At 38.1% G+C, this 20,313-nt stretch overlaps 1 protein-coding gene across 4 annotated transcripts in view; it reads left to right on the forward strand.

Moving 5' to 3' along the window:
- Positions 1-20,313, forward strand: part of ASAP1 (ArfGAP with SH3 domain, ankyrin repeat and PH domain 1) — a 335,586-nt gene that overhangs the window by 249,407 nt on the left and 65,866 nt on the right. For all 4 annotated transcript variants that reach the window (XM_045561537.1, XM_045561534.1, XM_045561535.1 and 1 more), the window contains 3 exons: positions 130-216; positions 6,178-6,278; positions 10,956-11,025. In XM_045561537.1, the coding sequence (XP_045417493.1) occupies positions 130-216; positions 6,178-6,278; positions 10,956-11,025 (258 nt within the window). The remainder of the gene's footprint in view (positions 1-129; positions 217-6,177; positions 6,279-10,955; positions 11,026-20,313) is intronic.

Genomic DNA, 20,313 nt, shown 5'->3' on the forward strand with positions numbered 1-20,313 from the left:
GAGACAGTGTGAAGGAATATAATAAGAAAGCCAACTATATAATAGAATTGTTTGGTATTTTTGGATAAATTAAACTCTACTCATAAAAGCATAAATGATAAGTAATAGAAGTAATTTCTTCTTTCGTAGATAAAACAGACCCAGGATGAAGAAAAGAAACAGCTAACTGCACTCCGAGACTTAATAAAATCCTCTCTTCAACTAGATCAGAAAGAAGTAGGTGGTTTATATGTTTGCAACAGGGCTACCAGTGTAAGTGACGCTACCTTGTGATACTCTTTGTGTTTCCTGATCGCAAAACAGGCACACTGATAGCTTCCTGCCAAGATGGTTGTGGGGACAAATGAAATATGTGTGTACCTACCATAAGCCCCATGTAGAAACCATATTTTAGTTCTGCTTCTTTCCTTACTAAAAAAGATGTCCCGGATCTATAGTTCCATGACTCTCGATTTTCTGTCCCGGCTTTGAAGACATGAACTTCAGAAGTGTATCCTCTCAGGCTTTTGAAGGGTGGGTGGCACACCCCATGACTGTCCTCTTTAGACCACCTCTATCTTTCTGGGCAGCCAAAAGGAGTGTGTCTCATTTGCCAGGGAAATATTTTGATGTAGAATCCTATAGAAGCTTAGTATCACAATTAGAAAAATTAAAGTGAGGTGATCCTTGGATATTGAAAGAGAATTTATAATGCATGGTACGTGTTGGATGAATACAGTACAGATTCTTAATTATAAATGTCATTTGTTTAAATAATTAATACCTACTATGTGCCAGACACTGTTCTAGGTATTAAACTTTAGTCCCTTCCATTAAGGAGCTCATTATCTGGTGGAATAAGTCAGCCATATGAACAATCCATCACACCTAAAGAGGTATTAATGCTGGTAAAGATACATTGGAAGGTGATCTGCCCTTGAAGAGAGGAAACCTAAAAGGCTCAGAGGTAGAAACTGCCTGGCATATTCAAGGAGCTGTAAACATTTTGGGGCACGGTGGGTGGAAGAGTGAGAAATGCAGTTTCTGAGGTAAAAACTCAGGCCTGATTATGGAGGACCTTGAATGTCTCACTAGGGACATGGACTTCATAATGAGGATAATTAAATAGTAAGCACCATTTATCACCTAGGAGAAAGTCAAAACATGCCTGTTGGTTTTATGAAATTGTCATGTATTAAATTTAATTGCAGTATCTAACAATAATCACATAAAATACAGCATTTTTACATTGTCAGTTCATTATGATATCTCACAGCAATATCAAACTCACTTTTTTTTTTAATTCCTAAAATTTCTGAAAGGGATTTTTGAGTCCAAAGCAAGAGCAAAGCAGCACTGCCTAAAACATGTGAAGACCTGCAGTAGTAACACTAATCTTTTAAAGCAACCCTAATGGTTCTCATTATTGACTGTATATAACTCTGTATTCTTTTCCAAATCCGGTTTATGTATATGCCTTGAGTTTTGGTCGAGTGAGAGAAGTCTATAGCCCTTTAACACTGGGCACCTGCTAATCTGTGGAGTAGGCAGAGTGGCCAGGAAGCTCTGTGTGCATTGAGGCAACATCTGCATCCACGTTGTACACAGTCTTAGGCAATGACTGTACCTGATTTGAGGCCTCAGACTGTGCTTTAGAAGAACATCTGAGTATCAGACCCCCGGTAGACTTCAGACTGAAACACAGATATGCTGTACTCTTTAAAGGTGCTTATTGTTACATATAAATCCTAGGAGAAAAGTGGTCTTGTTGTGTGATTCTTCAGTGTAAAAGCGATGGAAAGACCCAAGTAGAAGATGGGGTAAGGGGTAGATTTCTGTCCGGGGAGAAAATTGGAAGGTTTCCTATCTACTGTTAAACAGTTAATCATTCCCTACCTTAGTTTTATCACACAGGATTACCTCTTTCCTATACATGGAAGCTTTATTGAAAATAAAGAGGGGACTATTATCGTCCCTGTTTGTTTTGCACAGAGACTAATGTATTTTACTCAGGCTAGCCAAAGAACAAAGTCACACGTAAGCCAAAGGCGTATGTACGTGATGAAATGCACATGATTTGATTTATTTTAACTCTACCCCAAATTAATAAATGATGAGTTTTCATTAGTACTATGTCCAGAGAGTTTTATGAGTAAAAAATTAATCTTTCACAGAATGCCTATCCCTTTCTCGTGTTTTTTATCATCACTCATTGCAGAATATGTTTAGAAGGTAATGATTTTTAATGACTTAGATGAAATGTGAGAGGAGACTATCTGCCAGAGAGTTCTGGCCATGGCACTACTATTCAAAAAGAATATAAAGTAATCCAAACGATTGCCTGAGGAATTAAAAGTACCCAACAAATCATTTAACCCATTCACCCCAACCAAGTTCTAACTTGGCTCCAATAAAGGAAAATCCAAAAATTTTAGTTGTAAATTGGATCCCTGGATTTTTGTGAGACTCATTTTTTTCTTATCAAAACCAAATTAAGTTTTTATTGTCTTTTGGCAAATGTTCTATGAAGTTAATTGTCTTAGTCTTTTATAATAGGTTAGCCTCCCAAAAGAACTGTTTGCTATGTAACTATTAATATTTTTAGGGTTGAAAATATTTTTAACAGTGATATCTATAAATAATTAGAATATACTAAATCATTGTAAAAATTCCAGCTTTTAGTTTGATTCCACTGATGGACTCTCTTAATAGCCCATCACAGTGTAATTGGCAAGTTTGACAGATTGTGTTTTGCTCGTCTCTTTCTTCACAGTATCTGGCACATTGCCTGGCACCCAAAAACTACTAAGTAAATATTTAGGAAGATGAAACAGAAGGAATCTCTTGCCTGTTCCATTCATACTTTACATTAGAAATTTGAAGTTCCTGTAGTGAAGATTTCATTTTAAATTGGATACCAGAAATATTTATAATCCCATTAAATCAATGAGTGTGTGGTTGCTTGCAGTTTAACAAGATTTGAGATTTCACTCCTTAATAATGCAGTTTATATGTTATTATGGTTTTCAAGTAAGAAAGTAAAGGTGATTAGTCTGTACTGCTAATAGAAAATGAGAAATTAAACTAAAAAATGATAGCGTCATTTCATTCTATAGTTTACATTTTCTGGTTGACATAATGAAATTTCCCCAAGGTTTTAAGTTCATTGTTTATGTTAGTTTTATATTTTTACCCAAATGAGTTTTTCATTTGCATTTCTCTTTCCTGAATAGTTGAATTCTGTTTTACTATCAAAGGATTTAGAAACTATTTTATTCCTTTAGATGTATGTATTTTTAAATTATTAATGTTAATAATTATCCAATATCTACTTTATCAAAAATGAAAAGCCTCTTTTCATTTATTTATAGTGCCCTGCTAAGCAAGCCAAAATGGCCATCATTTCTCAAAATGCACAAATACTAATTGGTGTGCCTTTGTTAAGTCATGAAACTCATTAATAGTTAATTTAAAATAGTTAATTAAGATTATTGATGCTAGACTTCTGAAACATATAGCTTCCCTCCTGCTCAGTTTAATGAGCTCAAGTCCTAGAGTTTAGAGCCACCTTATTCACCTTTAAAAGTGTATTTGATGTAAAGCAAGACCCATTCAGTCTAAGTTTGTTATTCAGAATTTAAGGTTATGTAGGCTAGTAATAAACATATGTAAGTAATGCCTTAATGGTAAATTTACAGAATATAACAGTTTTTATAAGTTGTTAGCATCTGAATCATTGTTTAAAATAGATAAGTACTTTTATTTTAAAACTTAGGCTTTTATTTTAAAAGTTAGCAAAGGTTAAGATTAGAAAGACACAGTTTTAAAGCATTCAGGAAAACCTTGGAATTATGTGGGCAGATGAAGAGAAGTTTAGTTTAGTAACAAGGGCTCTCAGGAAGAGGGTTGTTCTTTTAATAAGAATTTATATCCAAGGAGATTTTAGATTTTGTTTTTAATGTTCCTTGGAAGTATAGGTATGGCAGAGATCCCTGACTCCAAATCCATAGTTAAATAATTTTCATGCATGTTTCACTGAATTAAAGCAGAAGGCTCTGTGGATTTCATTTATCCCTCCCTCTTGTTCTGTCCCATGCCGCAGTTCCCTACAACCCGATCTAATTTTCTGTCCTGATTTTTCTTTATTTAGGATTATGGACACATAATCCTCCACATTTACCTCCTTTAAAAAAAAAACAAACCTTGTTACGACTGTTATTACTGGCTGGGAACTGTCTTTAGAGATACAGATATAGAGAAAGGCTGCTCTTTTTGCATGCCTGACTTTTTAGTACAGTCTCTCAGCCCATCCAGAAAGCATGAAAATATCTGTCAGGGAGGACTTAGTCCCTGAGTCCATAGTGCTAGGGAATTCAGATCTGTGGGGCCTGATTAAACGTAAACATTTGGGGGAATGTTGCAAGAGATTTCCTAAATCCTAGTTCACACCCCACCCCTCCCCAGGTGATTAATACTGTGTTTCAGATGGAGGGAATCTGATCTGTTATAAACAGAGAAATTACTCAGATTAAGAAAAAGACTCGAGTTTTATGAGTCAACTTGCCTGGAAAAGTGTACAGTAAGCTGTCAGTTACCTACACAAAAGAGCAGGACAGTGATGTCAGTGTGAGCATCCAATTCAGGGTCTTCAATACCTGGCTTTTAGGAGGTGTTCAAGACGTGCTTTTGAACACAGAATTCATCGTGTGTAGAGTAGCCTTACAAAGGTGCTTTTTCATAGAGATTTTTTTTTCAATTGAACATATACTATTTGGCCCAAAAGGATCCTGAATATCAAAAAGACGTCATCCTGGCCTTAAAGGTATTCTGTACACAAGTCATCAGTAAATGACCAGTGAGTGATTGAGCTTCCTACCTCGTCACCATCACATTTAAGGTGTTGCTTATTAATTGGATATGTTTATGAAATTCTCTTCCCTTAGGGGGAAAAAAAAGCCCCAAAGACTCCTCCTGCAACTTCTAGCTCTTAGGAGATTTTCTGAGTAATTCATTTTGGGTTTCACTGAGGTATTGATTCCCTACACACATATTTGAAGTTTGCCAACCATTTTATCTTGGTGAAGTGTATACCTAATGTTCTTACATTCAGCTTTGTTTCTGTTCTCTCTCAACATGATCTGAAATTTAAAAGACCTGATAAATATTCAGATATTTTATTGTCCCATCACCCAAAGTTTATCATGAATCTAGTGATACATGTGTATGCGTTGTCTCATATTAATTATCTTTACAATGATGTTTTCTCTGTATATTATATAAAGTACTTAAATTATGGGCAATAAGATTTTCAATGAAATTAACTATATTTTCAAATGTTCTACTTTTTTTCTCTGTTGCTTTTGCCCTTCCTGATCGAAGTCTAGGAGAGTAAGTCAATACTTTCTGTGAAAATTGTCATATGTCTAAAGACCTACATTCTCATTCTGTAGTTTACCGTTGCTCATTTATTTCTTATATTTTCATGATATAATGACAGTTTCTAGTCATGCAGTCCTTAGAAACTATGGTTAAGTATCAGTGGAGAGCTAGTATTAAATCAGGTGTGTTTGCATCTTGTTGTTGGTTTGGCCCTTGACACCCCCTTCACCACAGCATATGCTTTTTGCTGCCATGTGAAAAGCCATGAATGTTTTCTTAAAAGTATGGTTATATGTCTATTCTACAGAGCACTAGTTAGTTACAAGAAAAGAAATTTATAATAATTGTTAATACCGCACTCAGAAGGTTCCCCTTGTGTTTGTGGGTATTTTAGCAGAACATGTGAAGGGAGAAAAGGGCAGCCTAAGGGAAGAACACCTTTAGGTTGCATGGACTTTGTTTTGTGGTTCGCCTCAGTTTTTTCAGTCCTTCCTGTGTTTGCCTCTGCTGCTAGTGTGAACTGGTTGGAGTCATACACATGAAGTGTGTTTGTTTGAACTCAGTTCAGAGTAGAACTGGGTTCTGAACTAGAATAGGAGACCTGGACCCCAGCTTTGCCTCGGACTTGTTTTGTGACTCTAGCAATTGTCTACCTGCCCTGTTTTCCTCCTCCAAGATAAAGGCAAGAACAAGCCAGTTCTTAAAGTTCCATAATTCTCTTAAACCTAGACCAGTGAGCAAAGGCTCAGTGGCAGAATAGAGTCAAGGATTTGAGAATTGTCTCTGGTTTTTGTTTAATTTGTGGATTTTCTTTTCTAGGATTCACAGAGCCGGCAAGGAGGATATAGCATGCATCAGCTCCAGGGCAATAAGGAATATGGCAGTGAAAAGAAGGGATACCTGCTGAAGAAAAGTGATGGGTATGTATGAGCCCAGCCCATTTTTCAGTGTGGGATTAGCACACTGACTGCATGTTGTTAACCTAGGAACTTTTTTCCAGCCTCTCAAATAGGAAAACACACTTAGAAGTTTTATAATGCACTAACTGCAGAACTGTAGCACTCTGGTTTTCTTCAAGTAAGTCTGAGATTTAACTTGTTCTCTTTAGAAGAAACAGTAATTGTTCTGTGGCCCGTAAATGACATCTCTGACTTGTAACGTACAATTTTAGGAAGGCAAATACTGGGTGGCACGTGAAACAAACACGTTGACCTCGTACCCACCCACCTCTCTGCTTTCATTCATTGTAGGTTTTTTTATTTGCCTGCATGCCCATCAGGCTGCCCAACCTTGGGGGTGACCCTTGACTCCCCTTTTTCTCTTAAATCACAGCCAATCTGACAAAAGCCCTTCCATTTCTAACCCTAAAAATTGTACACTTCTTGCCATCTCCGTGGCCTCTGCTCTAGGATCAGCTACCGCCATCTCTCCTGGGCTATTTCACTAGCCTCCTAACTGGTCTCTGTGTCACTCATGCTTTTTTCCCTCCAGTTCACCTCAGCAGAGCACTCAGAGTGGTCTTTTAGAAATCATAAAGCATATGATGTCATTCCTCTGCTTAAAATTCCTGGTGGCTTCCATTGCATGTAGCATCTCGCCCCTGCCTTCCTCTCCAGCCTCATCTTGTACTGCCTTCTCCCCTGGTCCTGCCACCTGGGCCTTCTTTCTGTTACTTGACCAGTTGATTCTGCCTCACAGTAAGTGCCTAAGTAGAATCTTGACTATTCCCTTTACTAAGTGTCATCATTTTTTAAAAAGAAAGCTCCTTGTTTTCTGATTGCTTGGGGATATGTGTTTATTGCCTTTGTCTACAACATATACCTTTTTTGTTGTACTTTATTTGCATTTGTATTTAAAATTGCAAATATTTCTCTTACAAATATTTTGATGATGTTTTGCTCATCATTCTACTGATGATTCAACAAATGTCTTTTGAGAGTCCTGCCATATGTCTAAGACTCACTCTTCTAGGCCCTAGGAATATAGCGTTGAACAAAAGGCAGTCCTTACCCTGATAGAGCCTACGTTCTAAAGGGGTAACTAGACAAAAAATAAGTAAATATATTGTAGGTCAGATGGAAATTAGAGATATCTTTCTTTTTCTTTTTTCTTTTTTTTTTTTGAGACAGAGTCTCTTTCTGTTGCCCAGGCTAGAGTGCCATTGCGTCAGCCTAGTTCACAGCGACCTCAGACTCCTGGGCTCAAGTGATCCTTTTGCCTCAGCCTCCTGGTAGCTGGGACTACAGGCATGCACCACCATGCCCAGCTAATTTTTTCTATATATTTTAGTTGTGTGGCTAATTTCTTTCTATTTTTAGTAGAGACAGAGTCTCGCTCTTGCTCAGGCTGGTCTTGAACTCCTGACCTCAAGTGATCCTCCTGCCTCGGCCTTCCAGAGTGCCAGTATTACAGGCGTGAGCCACTGTGCCCTGCCCAAGAGATATCTTTCTATGGAGAAGGATAAAGCAAGGCCAAGAGAGGCAGATAGTGTAGTGGGTGAAGGTGGTTCTTGCTGTCATACAGGTGGTCACGGAAGACTTTTATTGGGGTGATGTTTGAGCAAAGACCTGAAGGAAGTGAGAGAACAGTCTACACAGAGAAGAGGGAACAGCCAGGAGCATGCTTCTCATGGTGATCAATACCCAGGAGTTCTGCATAGCTGGAATGGAGTGAGTGAGCTGAGAGGTCATAGGTCAGAGGGCCAGGGAGCCACTGAAAGAGGTGAGGAGTCATCAGAAGATTTTGAACAGAATAGTGACATAATGTGACATGTTTTAAAAGGTTCTCTCTGGATACCATGCCAAGAATGACTGTAGGGTGTAAGAGCAGTTAGGATGCTGCTTCAGAAGCCCAGATGGGAGATGATGGTAGGGTGGGTGAGCAGCAGAAAAGATGGTAAGTTGCAGCAGGAGAGATGGTAAAATGCATTAGTAATTTTTGACCCTAGTTTTGGAATGTTCCTTGTTACTTAAAGGATTGGGTTTTTTTGTTTATTTGTTTGTTTTTTGAGACAGAGTCTCACTCTGTTGGCCAGGCTAGAGTGCCGTGTCATTAGCCTAGCTCACAGCAACCTCAAGCTCCTGACCTCAAGCGATCCTCCTGCCTCAGCCTCCTGAGTAGCTGGAACTACAGGCATGTGCCACCATGCCTGGCTAATTTTTCTATATATATTTTTAGCTGTCCATATAATTTTTTTCTATTTTTTTTTTAGTAGAGACGGGGCCTCGCTCTTGCTTAGGCTGGTCTTGAACTCCTGAGCTCAAACAATCCGCCCACCTCAGCCTCCTAGAGTGCTAGGATTACAGGTGTGAGCCACCGTGCCCGGCCACTTAAAGGATTGTTATATAATTTGAAAACAATTAAAAAATTTTTTTAATAATTTTAAAACTTTAAGGCCCAAAGGCATTTATTGAGAAGCAAAGGAACAATTGCTTTATTATGTTTTCTCATTACATGTAAGACAGTGGACATTATTATATCTTCACGATACAGATAAGGAAAGTAAGTCTCCAAGAGGTCAAGTGACAATGAACAAAGTCACGTAGATAGTCGGCGATGGTGTTGGGATCAAAGCTCAAGTGATCTAGCATAAAAATTGGTACTTGTTTAATTATAAAAGGCCACTTTCTAATAGAAAATTTCTTTTCATGAATTCTGAGATTAGAGCGTGGCATAACTGGTAATTGCGGGTGGCACTCTCAGTGAACACCAGATGGCAGAAATCCTTGGTATGTCCATTCAAGAGCTACGCAGATTCAAGCATCCATAAAGCTTTCAGTACAGAAAGGGGAGACCACAGCAACTGAGGCTAGTCCGTGGAAGTCTCGGGAATGAAGGCTATCAAAGAGTTCACAAAGATTGGGTGCTGCTAGTTTGAACTGTGCAAGGGTATATGTATCTTGAGATTATTCCCTTTCTTACGATCATTAGCAATTTCTGTTAACCAAAAAGAGTAATGCTTTTATTTTAGTTTCCTTGGCTTTATTACCAGTGCAAGAGAATATGGTTTTTTTGTTTTGTATTGTGTTTCCATAATATACAGGTGTAAGAAAAACTAATGAATAAAGACTTAAATAAAGTGACTAAACAGAGGTTTCAAACTATTCCTCAAGGTCAAATAATTTGATTATTAGGTTGGTTGTTTAATATTTAAAAATGTGTTGGAAGAGAAGGATGACACTGGTTTTGGCTTAGTGTGTACAGGGATACCTCACCTATATTAACAGGCTTTTGTGAGGGTAACATGGGATGCAAAACTACTTGCAGAGAGTTAGTTATATTAACCAAATGCAGCTATGATTATTTTTTGACAGATAATACTTCTAATCAGACATTTCTCTGGTCAATACATCCAGATGAAAGTATGTGATTTAGCTGTGATTTGAGGATGGTTCTTCAGTTAGTGGTTCTAAATTACCTCCTGAGGAGACTAGCATTTTGACCAGTCTGTTCAATTTGCATTTGGTGAGATGGTGTCAAATTTGTGTTTCTCTCTGTGAAGCATGCTTTGGAACAAACTGTGCTTCTAGCAGTTACATATACAATATTATCTGTGCTTAGAATTGGTTTTATATTGCATTGTGGCAGTTTTCTTATAGGACTAATTTAAGAAGGAAAAGAAAAACAAGAGTTGGTATTGTTTTAAATGTCTGGGATACCACAGTGATCTCCTCTAACGTCATTTGTTTCCATGGCAATAGAAGGCCTATGAAGCCCTCTCCCAGCCTAGGGAATCCCTGTTCCCTGCCCAGTTCTATTTACCTGATGGAAGTGGTCTCAACTACTGCATTTGTGGATCTGCCACACATGTAGTCTCTTTCCTGTGCCTGGAGTTTCGTGCACAGAAAAAACTTTTCCAAGCTGAAATTAGTTCTGTTTGGCTTTTTCCGTCCTTCATCATCAAATCAAATTTTTCAAAATGTATATGACTCACAACTACTTGAGAATGGTTTGTCCACTATTTACTTTGCTATATGAATCAGGAACAGTTCTCTGAGGCATCGTTTTGGTCCTGGAAGACCCCTAAAGGGGAAGTGTACAAGTTACCCAAAATGATGATGATACATTCTTGAACCCTACACCCTAAGCTACTTTCTCTGTATACTGAGGCAACCCCATCCCCACTCTTCCTTGTGTGGCAGACCTCTTGAGTTATGTTCTCAATTTTTTAAAATCAATTATTAATTATAGAAGCAATTGATTAATACAGCCTTCTTATCAAAGATTCACAGATATGGTTAAAAACCCCTTGCTAACACCGCCCCTAATATAGGTCTGGGCCCCCTTCCCAGAGAAGAATGCTTTTATCAGTGTGGTAACTAAAATTCATTTATTCATTTTCCTGCTGTTAAATTTTTATTATTTCTATTTCTTGTTTTCACTATCAAAAACAGTGCTATAATGACCATTCTGCACATGTCTACTTGTCTGAATTACCTCCCACCTGGGATAATAAAAGGCACCCAGAATTTTGTTTTAGGGGGTTGTGTTTTGGCATGGGAGGTTTTTTGTAATTATTATTATGTTTCACACTATATAATTGCATGTCTCAGAATGAATCAGCTACTACATCTAGTTGTGTTTGACTTGCTCCTTAGGATCCGGAAAGTATGGCAGAGAAGAAAGTGTGCCGTCAAGAATGGGATTCTGACCATCTCACATGCCACAGTAAGTGTGTCTATTAATTTACCCTTCTCATTTGTCATGCTTTCTGCCCTCAAGGACCCGGAAGCACATGAAGTAATGTAGCCAACAGTGAAATTTTACTAAAATGTGTTTAATATACACATTTGGGTCATATAGTTTAGGGTATTTTTTTACAACAAAAAAAAATTGGCTTTATCTTGTCCTGTGGTGGTCTGCATCATTCTGGGGCACCACCAGAAACTTTTTTGTTGTTGTTGTTCCCTCAAACTGAATCAAGTATTGTTTGATTTTATAATCTTATCTTTGGGGAAATACTGGTTGTTCTGAAAAACCTGGTTGACTGATTTATAAAGATGGCAGAGGATGTTCTTTGAATGACAAAATAATGTAGGAAATTATGTAAAAATGTTCAACCTTGGTGGTAGTCAAAGAAGTACATAGTTTTACCCTTTTAAAACTAGCAAAAAATTGTTTTTAATTCTTAAAAATGCAAAGGTTATAGTGGAAGATGTATCAAAGAGGAATGGAGTGGCAAAGTATGTGCCAAGAGTCTTTTAAAATATGCCTGCTTTAACCAAGTAACCTCAACTTAGAGAAGAAGCTCATTGTTAACTTACAGTATCCTTTGCCAAGTGGTGTCCTTGAGTTATGATAAGCAATTAATTGCTAACAGGATAGTAGAAAAGAGGGATGAGCATTTATTACATTGGCAGTTTTTCATTACTTACAGCTGAGTTTAGATTTCTATCAAGAAAACGGAAGTATCACTTACCTTCATAAAATTTATTTTACTTAATCTTCCTGACACCCCATGGGGTATTATAACCTTCATTTTACAGATTAAGAAACTAAAGCACAAATAAGAGCTATAACTTGGTTAGTAACTGGCACAACTGGAAATTTAAACTTGGGTCTGTCTGACATTAGTCTATATGACCTTTCTCTCTCTCTCTTCCTGCAGAACCCATTGTCCTACTGGACTGCGAGTTCCCCCCTGGCATTTACCTAATCCTGTTCATCTCTCTGTCTTTAGCCTCTCATACAGAACTTGACCATAGAAGGTTCTCAGTGTGCACTTGTGGCCAAGTCCTTCGTGGCAGATGATTGCATGCATCTTAAAGATTGTTGTCCTTTATGAAACTTGAGCAGTTGCATCATCTCTGTTTATTCCCCTACCCCCAGCCCCCCAGCACGCTTGTGGTGATTCCTCAGAGGTCTTCAGTTTCCCTCTGACAGCCCAGGGGAGATTTTAAACTATCATACCAGTTGTGACCAGCCATCCATCTGGTATCAGAAATCCTGCCCACAGACTTGGATCAGTTAGTAATTACGATTGAGACTGTCTAACATATTCATTTATTCAGCAGTCTTTTATTAAGCTTTCATTCTGCCATGTGCTGGCAAGGCATCAAAGATACACAGGTGGAACATTAGATAATTTTCACCTGCTTATGTTTAATTCCATACACAGTTACCTGTGTGTGCTAGAGTGAAAATTTCAGACCATTTGACCACATAGATCATAAGTTTTTAGTCCATAATTTACCATGTGTACCCTAACTGTCTATACCTTCAGCTAGAAAGCTCTTCCCTTAGAATTGTCTGGCTGTAACAGTCCTCAACAGTCATTTCGACAAGTTATATAATGGCCTTATCACATTCTATTAACTTTTCTTAGGAATCTGCTGTGGAAGACAGTGCAGAGTGATGGGAGATCACATAGTTGGTGAATCAACAGCACTGCTTACTAGTTATATGACCTTGGGCAATGTGCTAAAAAAATTTTTAAAAAAAATTATCTTCTCCCTCCGTTTTCCTTCCTGCCAGAACACATTATTGTAGCCAAGCCAACTGTTTAAATGCATTCTTAAGGCTCTAATTAACAACAAATATCACACTGCCCACATGGTTTAGTGGCTAAGAGAATGGACTGTGGCATCTGTCAGATTTGAGTCCGAATCCCAGCTTTTCCATTTACTATATGACCTTGAGAAAAATATTTAACTTCTAAAGATCATATGAGGATTCAATGAGATGACATGCTGTGCATGGGCACTGTTAATAGTTACTATTGCTATCACTGTTAGTTCGTTGAATGTTGTTGGCAAAACTGAAATCTTTTGACAAGCAGCTCCTCCTGCTAGAAACATCGGAACGCTCCTTCCCCCAGAGCGGCCCAGTGAAAAATGGCTTTCTCCCCCAGGTTCTGATTCCCTCCCAGTGATTCATGTTGTTTTGCTCCCCACTTATCATTGGCTTTAGATCAGACTTTTTTGCTGCTAGTTATATCACTTGTAATCACACTCCTGCCCCCATAAAAGGGTCTCTGTAGCCAGTTCTAGCTGGTTTTTCCTGACCTTGTAAACACCATTGATTACTTAGAATTAGGTTGAAATTAGGGCCAGCAGTTTTCTGAGAAAAATATAAAGGGATTCAGTGATCTTTGAAAAAGTGGAGGAAAGAGGCTTTGTTGTCAGAAAACTTGGGGCCTTTGTTTGGGACCCCTGAACATATGGGCTTAAAGGGCTCAATCAGTGTCACCTTTGCAAATTGTTCTTACTAGAGTGATTCATGAGAAAGCTACCAATGAGTTTAGATTAATGGTGCGGGTCTGTTGGCTTGACTACCCCAGCAAGATCTCCCCCAGGGGCCGTTCATCTCCCCAGCTTACCATCCTAGGGAGAAACGCATTTCTATGTACACCTAAAGATTTGCAGCCCACCCTTGGAAGATTTCACCCATGAATTCATTGCTTTTCACATATCTGTTCAAAGACATAAATTGTTTTCTTTTTAATTTACTATCCAAAGTAACGCAGGACTGTAGGAATCAAATTCAGTGCCAATCTCTGAATATGCTATCACAATAATAATAATGACAGCAGTGATGGACCATCTAGTATGTTTTAAACACAGTGTTAGATGCTTTCATTTCAAAGTATTAATTCTGACAAACCTACAGCAAACATTTTAGTCAACCTCAAAACTTAAGAATAAAGAAACTTATATCAAGCCACTAAATCATCATAAATAGATTTCTATACCTTTGAATTGTTTGCTTTTCCTTTTTTATAACTAAAAGCCTTATAGTATAGATACGATAAAACAAATTATAACAAAAGGAAAATATACGAATTATAGTTGAAGTACTACTTTATTGTAATAATCCTAAAAAATTAATTTCAAAAGTATAAGAAGCTATATACTTCAAAAAATCCTTACTGCCCGAGTTTATACCTCAGTGTCACATACTGTTTAAATGATGGGTTGAAAAAAGAAGGAAAACTACAGTTTATTGAGAACTTAGCATATGCCCTCCACTTGATCTTCTAGATAGTCCTACAAGATAGATGTCACTATCTTCATTTCTCACCAGTTGGAAGTTCCCAGGAGATGGGGGACCACCTTACTCATCTTTGAATTCCCAGTACCTAACACGTTGCCTGACATGCAGTTTGTGCTCAGTGAATACTTTTTTAATGAATCTGCATTTTAGAGATGAGGCTCAAAGATTAAATCCTATACCCAGGGTCATGCAGTTTATAAACAGCTTGACCAGTTTTCAAACCCCAGAGCCTCTCTCTACTGCATTATAGACCTTTCCTCACAGGCCAGATTGATGTTAGGTCTTTGAAAGTTTCATGAATGCTAGTTCTTTGGAATGAAACTCCCTACCTTGAAACTCCTTGAATCTATCACAGCATCTTAGGGTAGAGATGGCTGTAAAGGATTCTGAGAAGGAGGAGTACTGGTCATGAAGGTATTACAGGGATTCTCCGAATTTATATTTGAATCTAAAGACTGCAATAGTTGTTATCATCTCAGTGAGCTGAGGTAGGATCACAGCATCTAGAACCTGGGACCAGACTGCCTGGTTTGAATTCCAGTGCTGACACTGAATCTCTAGTGAGGATTTCTGTCTAAATAAAATGGGGCTATTAATAGTGCCTAATCCATAGGTGGTTGTAAAGATTAAATGAGTTCATTGATTATAAATAATTAGAACAGGATGTGGGGCAGAATTAGTGCTGAGTAAATGTCAGCTATTATTATTATTACTCCTTATCTTCTCTAATGTGTTATTACTTTCATTTTAAATGTGGTTTATTTGAATTCTTTTATGTTGCTCTTTCCTGTACCCCTCAATATACTTTATAAAGATGGTTTGGGGTACCTATTCTCATGGAAATTTAATTTCTGCCTGTTAGGGGTTAACAGCAGCTGTTTCACCTTCCAGGGCATTTCACTAAAGCAAGCATTTAATATGTCTCTCCCTCTCCTTGGGCTCTTTGGATCTGTGGACATTTCCCAAGAACTATTGTTTTTCAGTCCTATCCAGAGCATTAATGCTTCTTAGAGGGCTTCACAAATACAAGTTCTATAAAATGTAAGTTTAGAAATCTATCTGCTTGCAACCTACAAGTTGTTTGTTCTTCTAAATAATACATGCAGCAGTAATTTTTACTGTATTTGAGTCCTAGTGAAGGGTCATCTTTTCACTATTTAAATGCCAAGATTACATATTAGCAGCATCAGTATAGAGTTTATTGCAGGCGAAAACCCTCATCAGTTGCATCTGGATGAACCATTACAAGTGATAGGAAAAGGCTGCAGTTGGCTAAATGAATCCAGTGATTCTCAGACCTGACATCGGCATCATCTGGTTCCACCCCCACAGGTTCTGACTTAATTCATCTAGAGACAAAGCCCAAGTACTACTTCCCAGGTTATTCTAATGTTCAGCCAGAGCCAAGGACCACTAGGCCGCTCTACCATTGTTTGGCCATTTTATAATATAGAGAGATGAGAAAGGAAGGGGTATATAACCTAGAAACCTGCAGCCAATGGCAGTGAGTGATGTGTGTAAAGTTAGTGAACCAGCTTGTCGGCCTCAGTCAGAGCTTGGTCAGTTGGAAGTGTAATTCTCACCACGTCCATTATTCTAGTTGAGTACCCTTTTAATAATAGATGAAGCAGTTAAATGGAAGCAATGGGCAGGTCTAAGCTTCTTCCAAGGCTGGTGTCAGTATTCTATGTCCCTATAGTTACTGGGTTGAACTGCTCTTCTGGTTCTCTGTCTGCCTGGAGCCCCCTCCATCTGTGTGCTGTGTCTTCCCATTCACCAGGGTTGCATCCCTCGGCTCTCCCTGCTCCCCTCCGCACTGCCAGTGGCCCGCGCCCATTCAGTTTACTCCTCCAGAACCTTCATATTAGACAGGATCTGGTGTTCTGTTTGAGCCTTAGTGATTTAACGAGTAACTCTCCCAGAGCTGGTTGCATTTTAACAAGGAATACTGCCTTAATCTAAAGTGAAATTGATAACAGCAGAATTTTGTGTATCAGCTACTGTCTACATCAGTGGACACCATCAGAGGAGATATTTGGGGAGTAGTAACTATAAAGATAGTAACTGACATTTATTGAGCGCTCCCTCCATGCTAGGCACTTTACATATGTTTTCCCATTTAACTTTCATAATACTCTCATGAGGGAATAGCTGTTATATCTCTAGTTTTATTGGGAAAAAGTCTGAAAGTTACATAATCATTAGGTTCTGGAACCAGATTTGAACTCAAGAAGTTGAATTCCAGAGCATGTGATACCTCCCACTTAGAAGTGGAGCACAAGACATTTGTCATACATTGCCTTAGTTCATTGTAACAGCAAAGATGGCATTATTTTCCCTTTTCATGGTGAGATAATTTGAGATCAGAAGGGCTAATGTACTTGCTCATGGCCCTGTTAGTGGATACCTTGGCCTAGACTCAAACTCAGGTCCGATTGCCTCAAAAATTTTGGGGTTTTTCTCCATTCTAACGTGTACTTTATAGTATGGATAAATTGCTTTCCTAAATTAAGAGAATATTGCATTGCTCCACACAGCCCAAACTCTCAGGAGCCTCAGTCCCCACAGTGTGGCTCCGTTAAAGCCAGGTATTTTATAACAGTCTCTCATTTGCACTTCAGAGAGCAGTAGGCATCACAGCCTTGATTTCTTCTTTTGGTAAATCCTCTGGAATAACAAGGGTGTCACATTGCTTATGCTGCCTAAGATTTGAGGACTTGCCAGATAAGTCTCTCCTGCTTTCATGTTGAACAGAAATTGGAGGAAACTCCTGCAAGGAACCTGTTTCATAAATGAAAAAGGGAGGAAAAAATTGAAGAATTAAAATATAAAAGAGGTTAGAGATCAAAACCACAGGCCTCACAGCTTATGAGGGTTAAGGTTTTTAAACCTTGCCTTGGAGGTCTGACATAGTGCATGTCGTTCTGTGTGCTTCCCATGTGACTCTGTAATTCTACTAGAAAAATGAGTAGAGCAAAACCTCGTTAATTTAGAACCCACAAATTCAGAAAGTGTGGCCATTTCATTACAGTATTTGTGATTGGTTCTTAAGGGGTAAAAAGACTAAAGAAAATACTGATTTTTACAAATTCAAAGGGACAAAACAAAAACCTGCAGTCTGAAATCAGTTTTCATGCCACCTCCCACCCAGCCTCCCCAATACCAAAAATGATGGATTTCTAAAAAAATGTTTTATGTTCACCTGATGTTCTGCTGTTACTAGCTATAACCTTAAGGCAAAGTTATTTAACCTTTTTGTGGCTTGGTTTCCTCATATGTCAAATAGGGGTAATAATAGAGGTATTTACTTGCAGGGTGGTTGTGAGGACTAAATGAGTAAATATATGTAAAACGCTTATCACAGAACCTGGCACAAGTTAATGCTGCATACTTGTCAAGGTAATGATACCGTTGTTTTAATGAGCTGCCCTTTATGTATGAGGGCCTCTTACACATTTTTGTCTCAGCTACTCACAGCCCAGTTAGGTGATAAAAGGTAATGAGAATGCTTTTTTAAAACATAGACCATATTTCAGGTGTTTTATTATCAAATTAATCCATTTCATACAAATACACTAAGTGAGAAAGTTTTTGTTTTATGAATTCTTGTTGGATAACAACATGGATTAAAGTAGCTATTGTAGTTAAATAGGAAATAAGAGTTTAAAAATTCTTCTTTTACTGGCCCAAGCTCTATATACTACCATGTAGGAGGCACTCAAGAAATGTTTATGGAAATGCCTAAATGGATCATATCTAGCTTACGTATCAGTTGCAGTAACATCAGCTCCAAGTCTTATCCAGAGCTCTGATAAGCTCTTTTTTTTCTTTTTACATTTTCTTTTTGTGTAATGTTGATTCAAGAGTGGAACGTACTCTCAAAAGTAAAGTGACAGGTTTCTTACTGCAATATATGAGATTTTCTTAGAAAGCTCCATTTTCAAATATTTCTTTCTTGCACATACACACATTCTGCCAACTAGAAATTAGTCCCATAGTTAAAATGATTGGGAGGGGTTAAGGGAATTCATAGTTGTCCACACTCTAGAATGAATTATTAATACTTCAGTTAGACAATCAGCTACTTCTCTTATTAGCTGTCTGAAGGGTCACTAAAGGGATGGGGGAGCTTTAGTTATGGCCACAGGAACAGTAAGTTTGGAATTTGGAATATGTCGAGAATGGGTGGGACTTCTCAGCAGACACATTAAGTGATCTAGAGGGAAAATGAGGGAACTGGCCATTTAAGAGGGAGGAAGAACCAGAAAAGGCAAAACAATAAAGATATTTTGACTGATTTTGCAAGTTTTCCAAGTGCTTGCCTTGACAGTGAAACAGCGTGATAAGTGGCAGATTTGTTCAGGTTTGCCTTTTACTTCCTGTAAAACATAGATTGGTTTACTTTACCTTCCTTGACCCTTGGTTTTCTCATTTATGAAATGGGTTTAGTAATAGTACTTAAACACATAGAGTTATTATAAGAATTAAATAATATAATGTATATAAAGTACCTAGCAGTTTAGGCGCTCAATTTAAAAAACCTGCTCTCGCCACAAATAAACCAAAATACCTTGCAAAAGCCAGTAGTTTTAATGCACTAAAATGTTTTAGATAAGATCTTTGCAGTGTTAGGTGGTCATGTACCTTAATTTCTTGCCGGGGGGTTATTGTGGTTGATTACATGCCAAATACATATGTTCCTCTAGGGCATGGTAGGTATGTAAATATTTATTGAAGGAAAATTTTGAAATGACCATAATGGTCTGAGCAGCTGTTTCCAAGCATTACCATAGGGTGTGAAGAAAGCTTTATTATTTTATTTTTACCTCTTTCCACACATCAGCCTCAGCCTGGCTGAGTCTGGCTTATTTCCCAGGTAATTAATGTTGTTCGCATCGTATTTGTGAAACAGAGCAATTCAGTAGAATGGGAAGAAATAATTTCATTTCTGGATACTAATTCCAGTAGCAGCTGTTTTCTGCTAACTGAGAAATATGCCTGTGCTAACAACTTAACACTTCCAGCAAAAACACTGTACCATGGTGCACACTAAGCTGTCTAAGGACAAATGTGTGGTATTTGTTTTCTTTCAGGAGATGCACAAACATTAATGAGAATTGACTCATTCTGTTTCTGCATGCATTTCTACGTAGATTTCTGGGGACTTTCCTAGCTGTACGGCCAGTTTCTGTTTTGGGTGGCAGACCATTATGTCAGAGGAATAATATCCTCATCACTTCTGTTCAAGGAACGTACCCAGAGTGTCCCTAGTTGAAACATCAAAAACTTGAATAGATTTGCCCTTATTCTGTGTGTGTGTGTGTGTGTGTGTGTGTGTGTGTGTGTGTGTGTAAAATAAACACATCTGTGTATAATATTGAAAAAAAAGCAGCTTACAGAGTGATACATACAATGCATTTTTTTAAACAAGTGTCACATATTTTACTAAAACCAAGGTATTGGCAATGGTAATTGCTGGGTGTAGAAATGGTGTTAAAAAGAAATGTTTGGCTGCTTCTTTGCACTCTCTCTGGCTACTAATTTTTCTTCAGTGAGTATGCATTATTTTAATGAAAAGTAAAATCTGTAGAGGGATAACTTGGGAGTTTCAGGAACAGCCATAAAAATCTTCATATTTGAAAGGCATCCTAACTGTATTTGGAGTAGAAACACCTATAGCTTTTGAAAGAGATACTGCTCAAGAGAGCCTTCAGGTACATTGTATCCCTCCCTCCACTCACCACTCCAGCCCCTGTGCTGGGTAACTCATACTATATAGAGTTTACTTGTGGAATGGTCTATTAGAAACCTCTGTTTTTAGCTATATCTTGCGTCCCCTATGCCACTGCCATAGCTTTAATTCAGGCTGTCATCAGTGATCATCTGCTTTAATCTCTCAGCCTCGCCTTGTCTCCTCCCCCAGCCACCCCTTGAAGCGTGGGTCTGATTGGTTGCTCTCCTGCT

The sequence above is a fragment of the Lemur catta genome, chromosome 9 (assembly GCF_020740605.2).
Source record: "Lemur catta isolate mLemCat1 chromosome 9, mLemCat1.pri, whole genome shotgun sequence".
NCBI lineage: Eukaryota > Metazoa > Chordata > Mammalia > Primates > Lemuridae > Lemur > Lemur catta.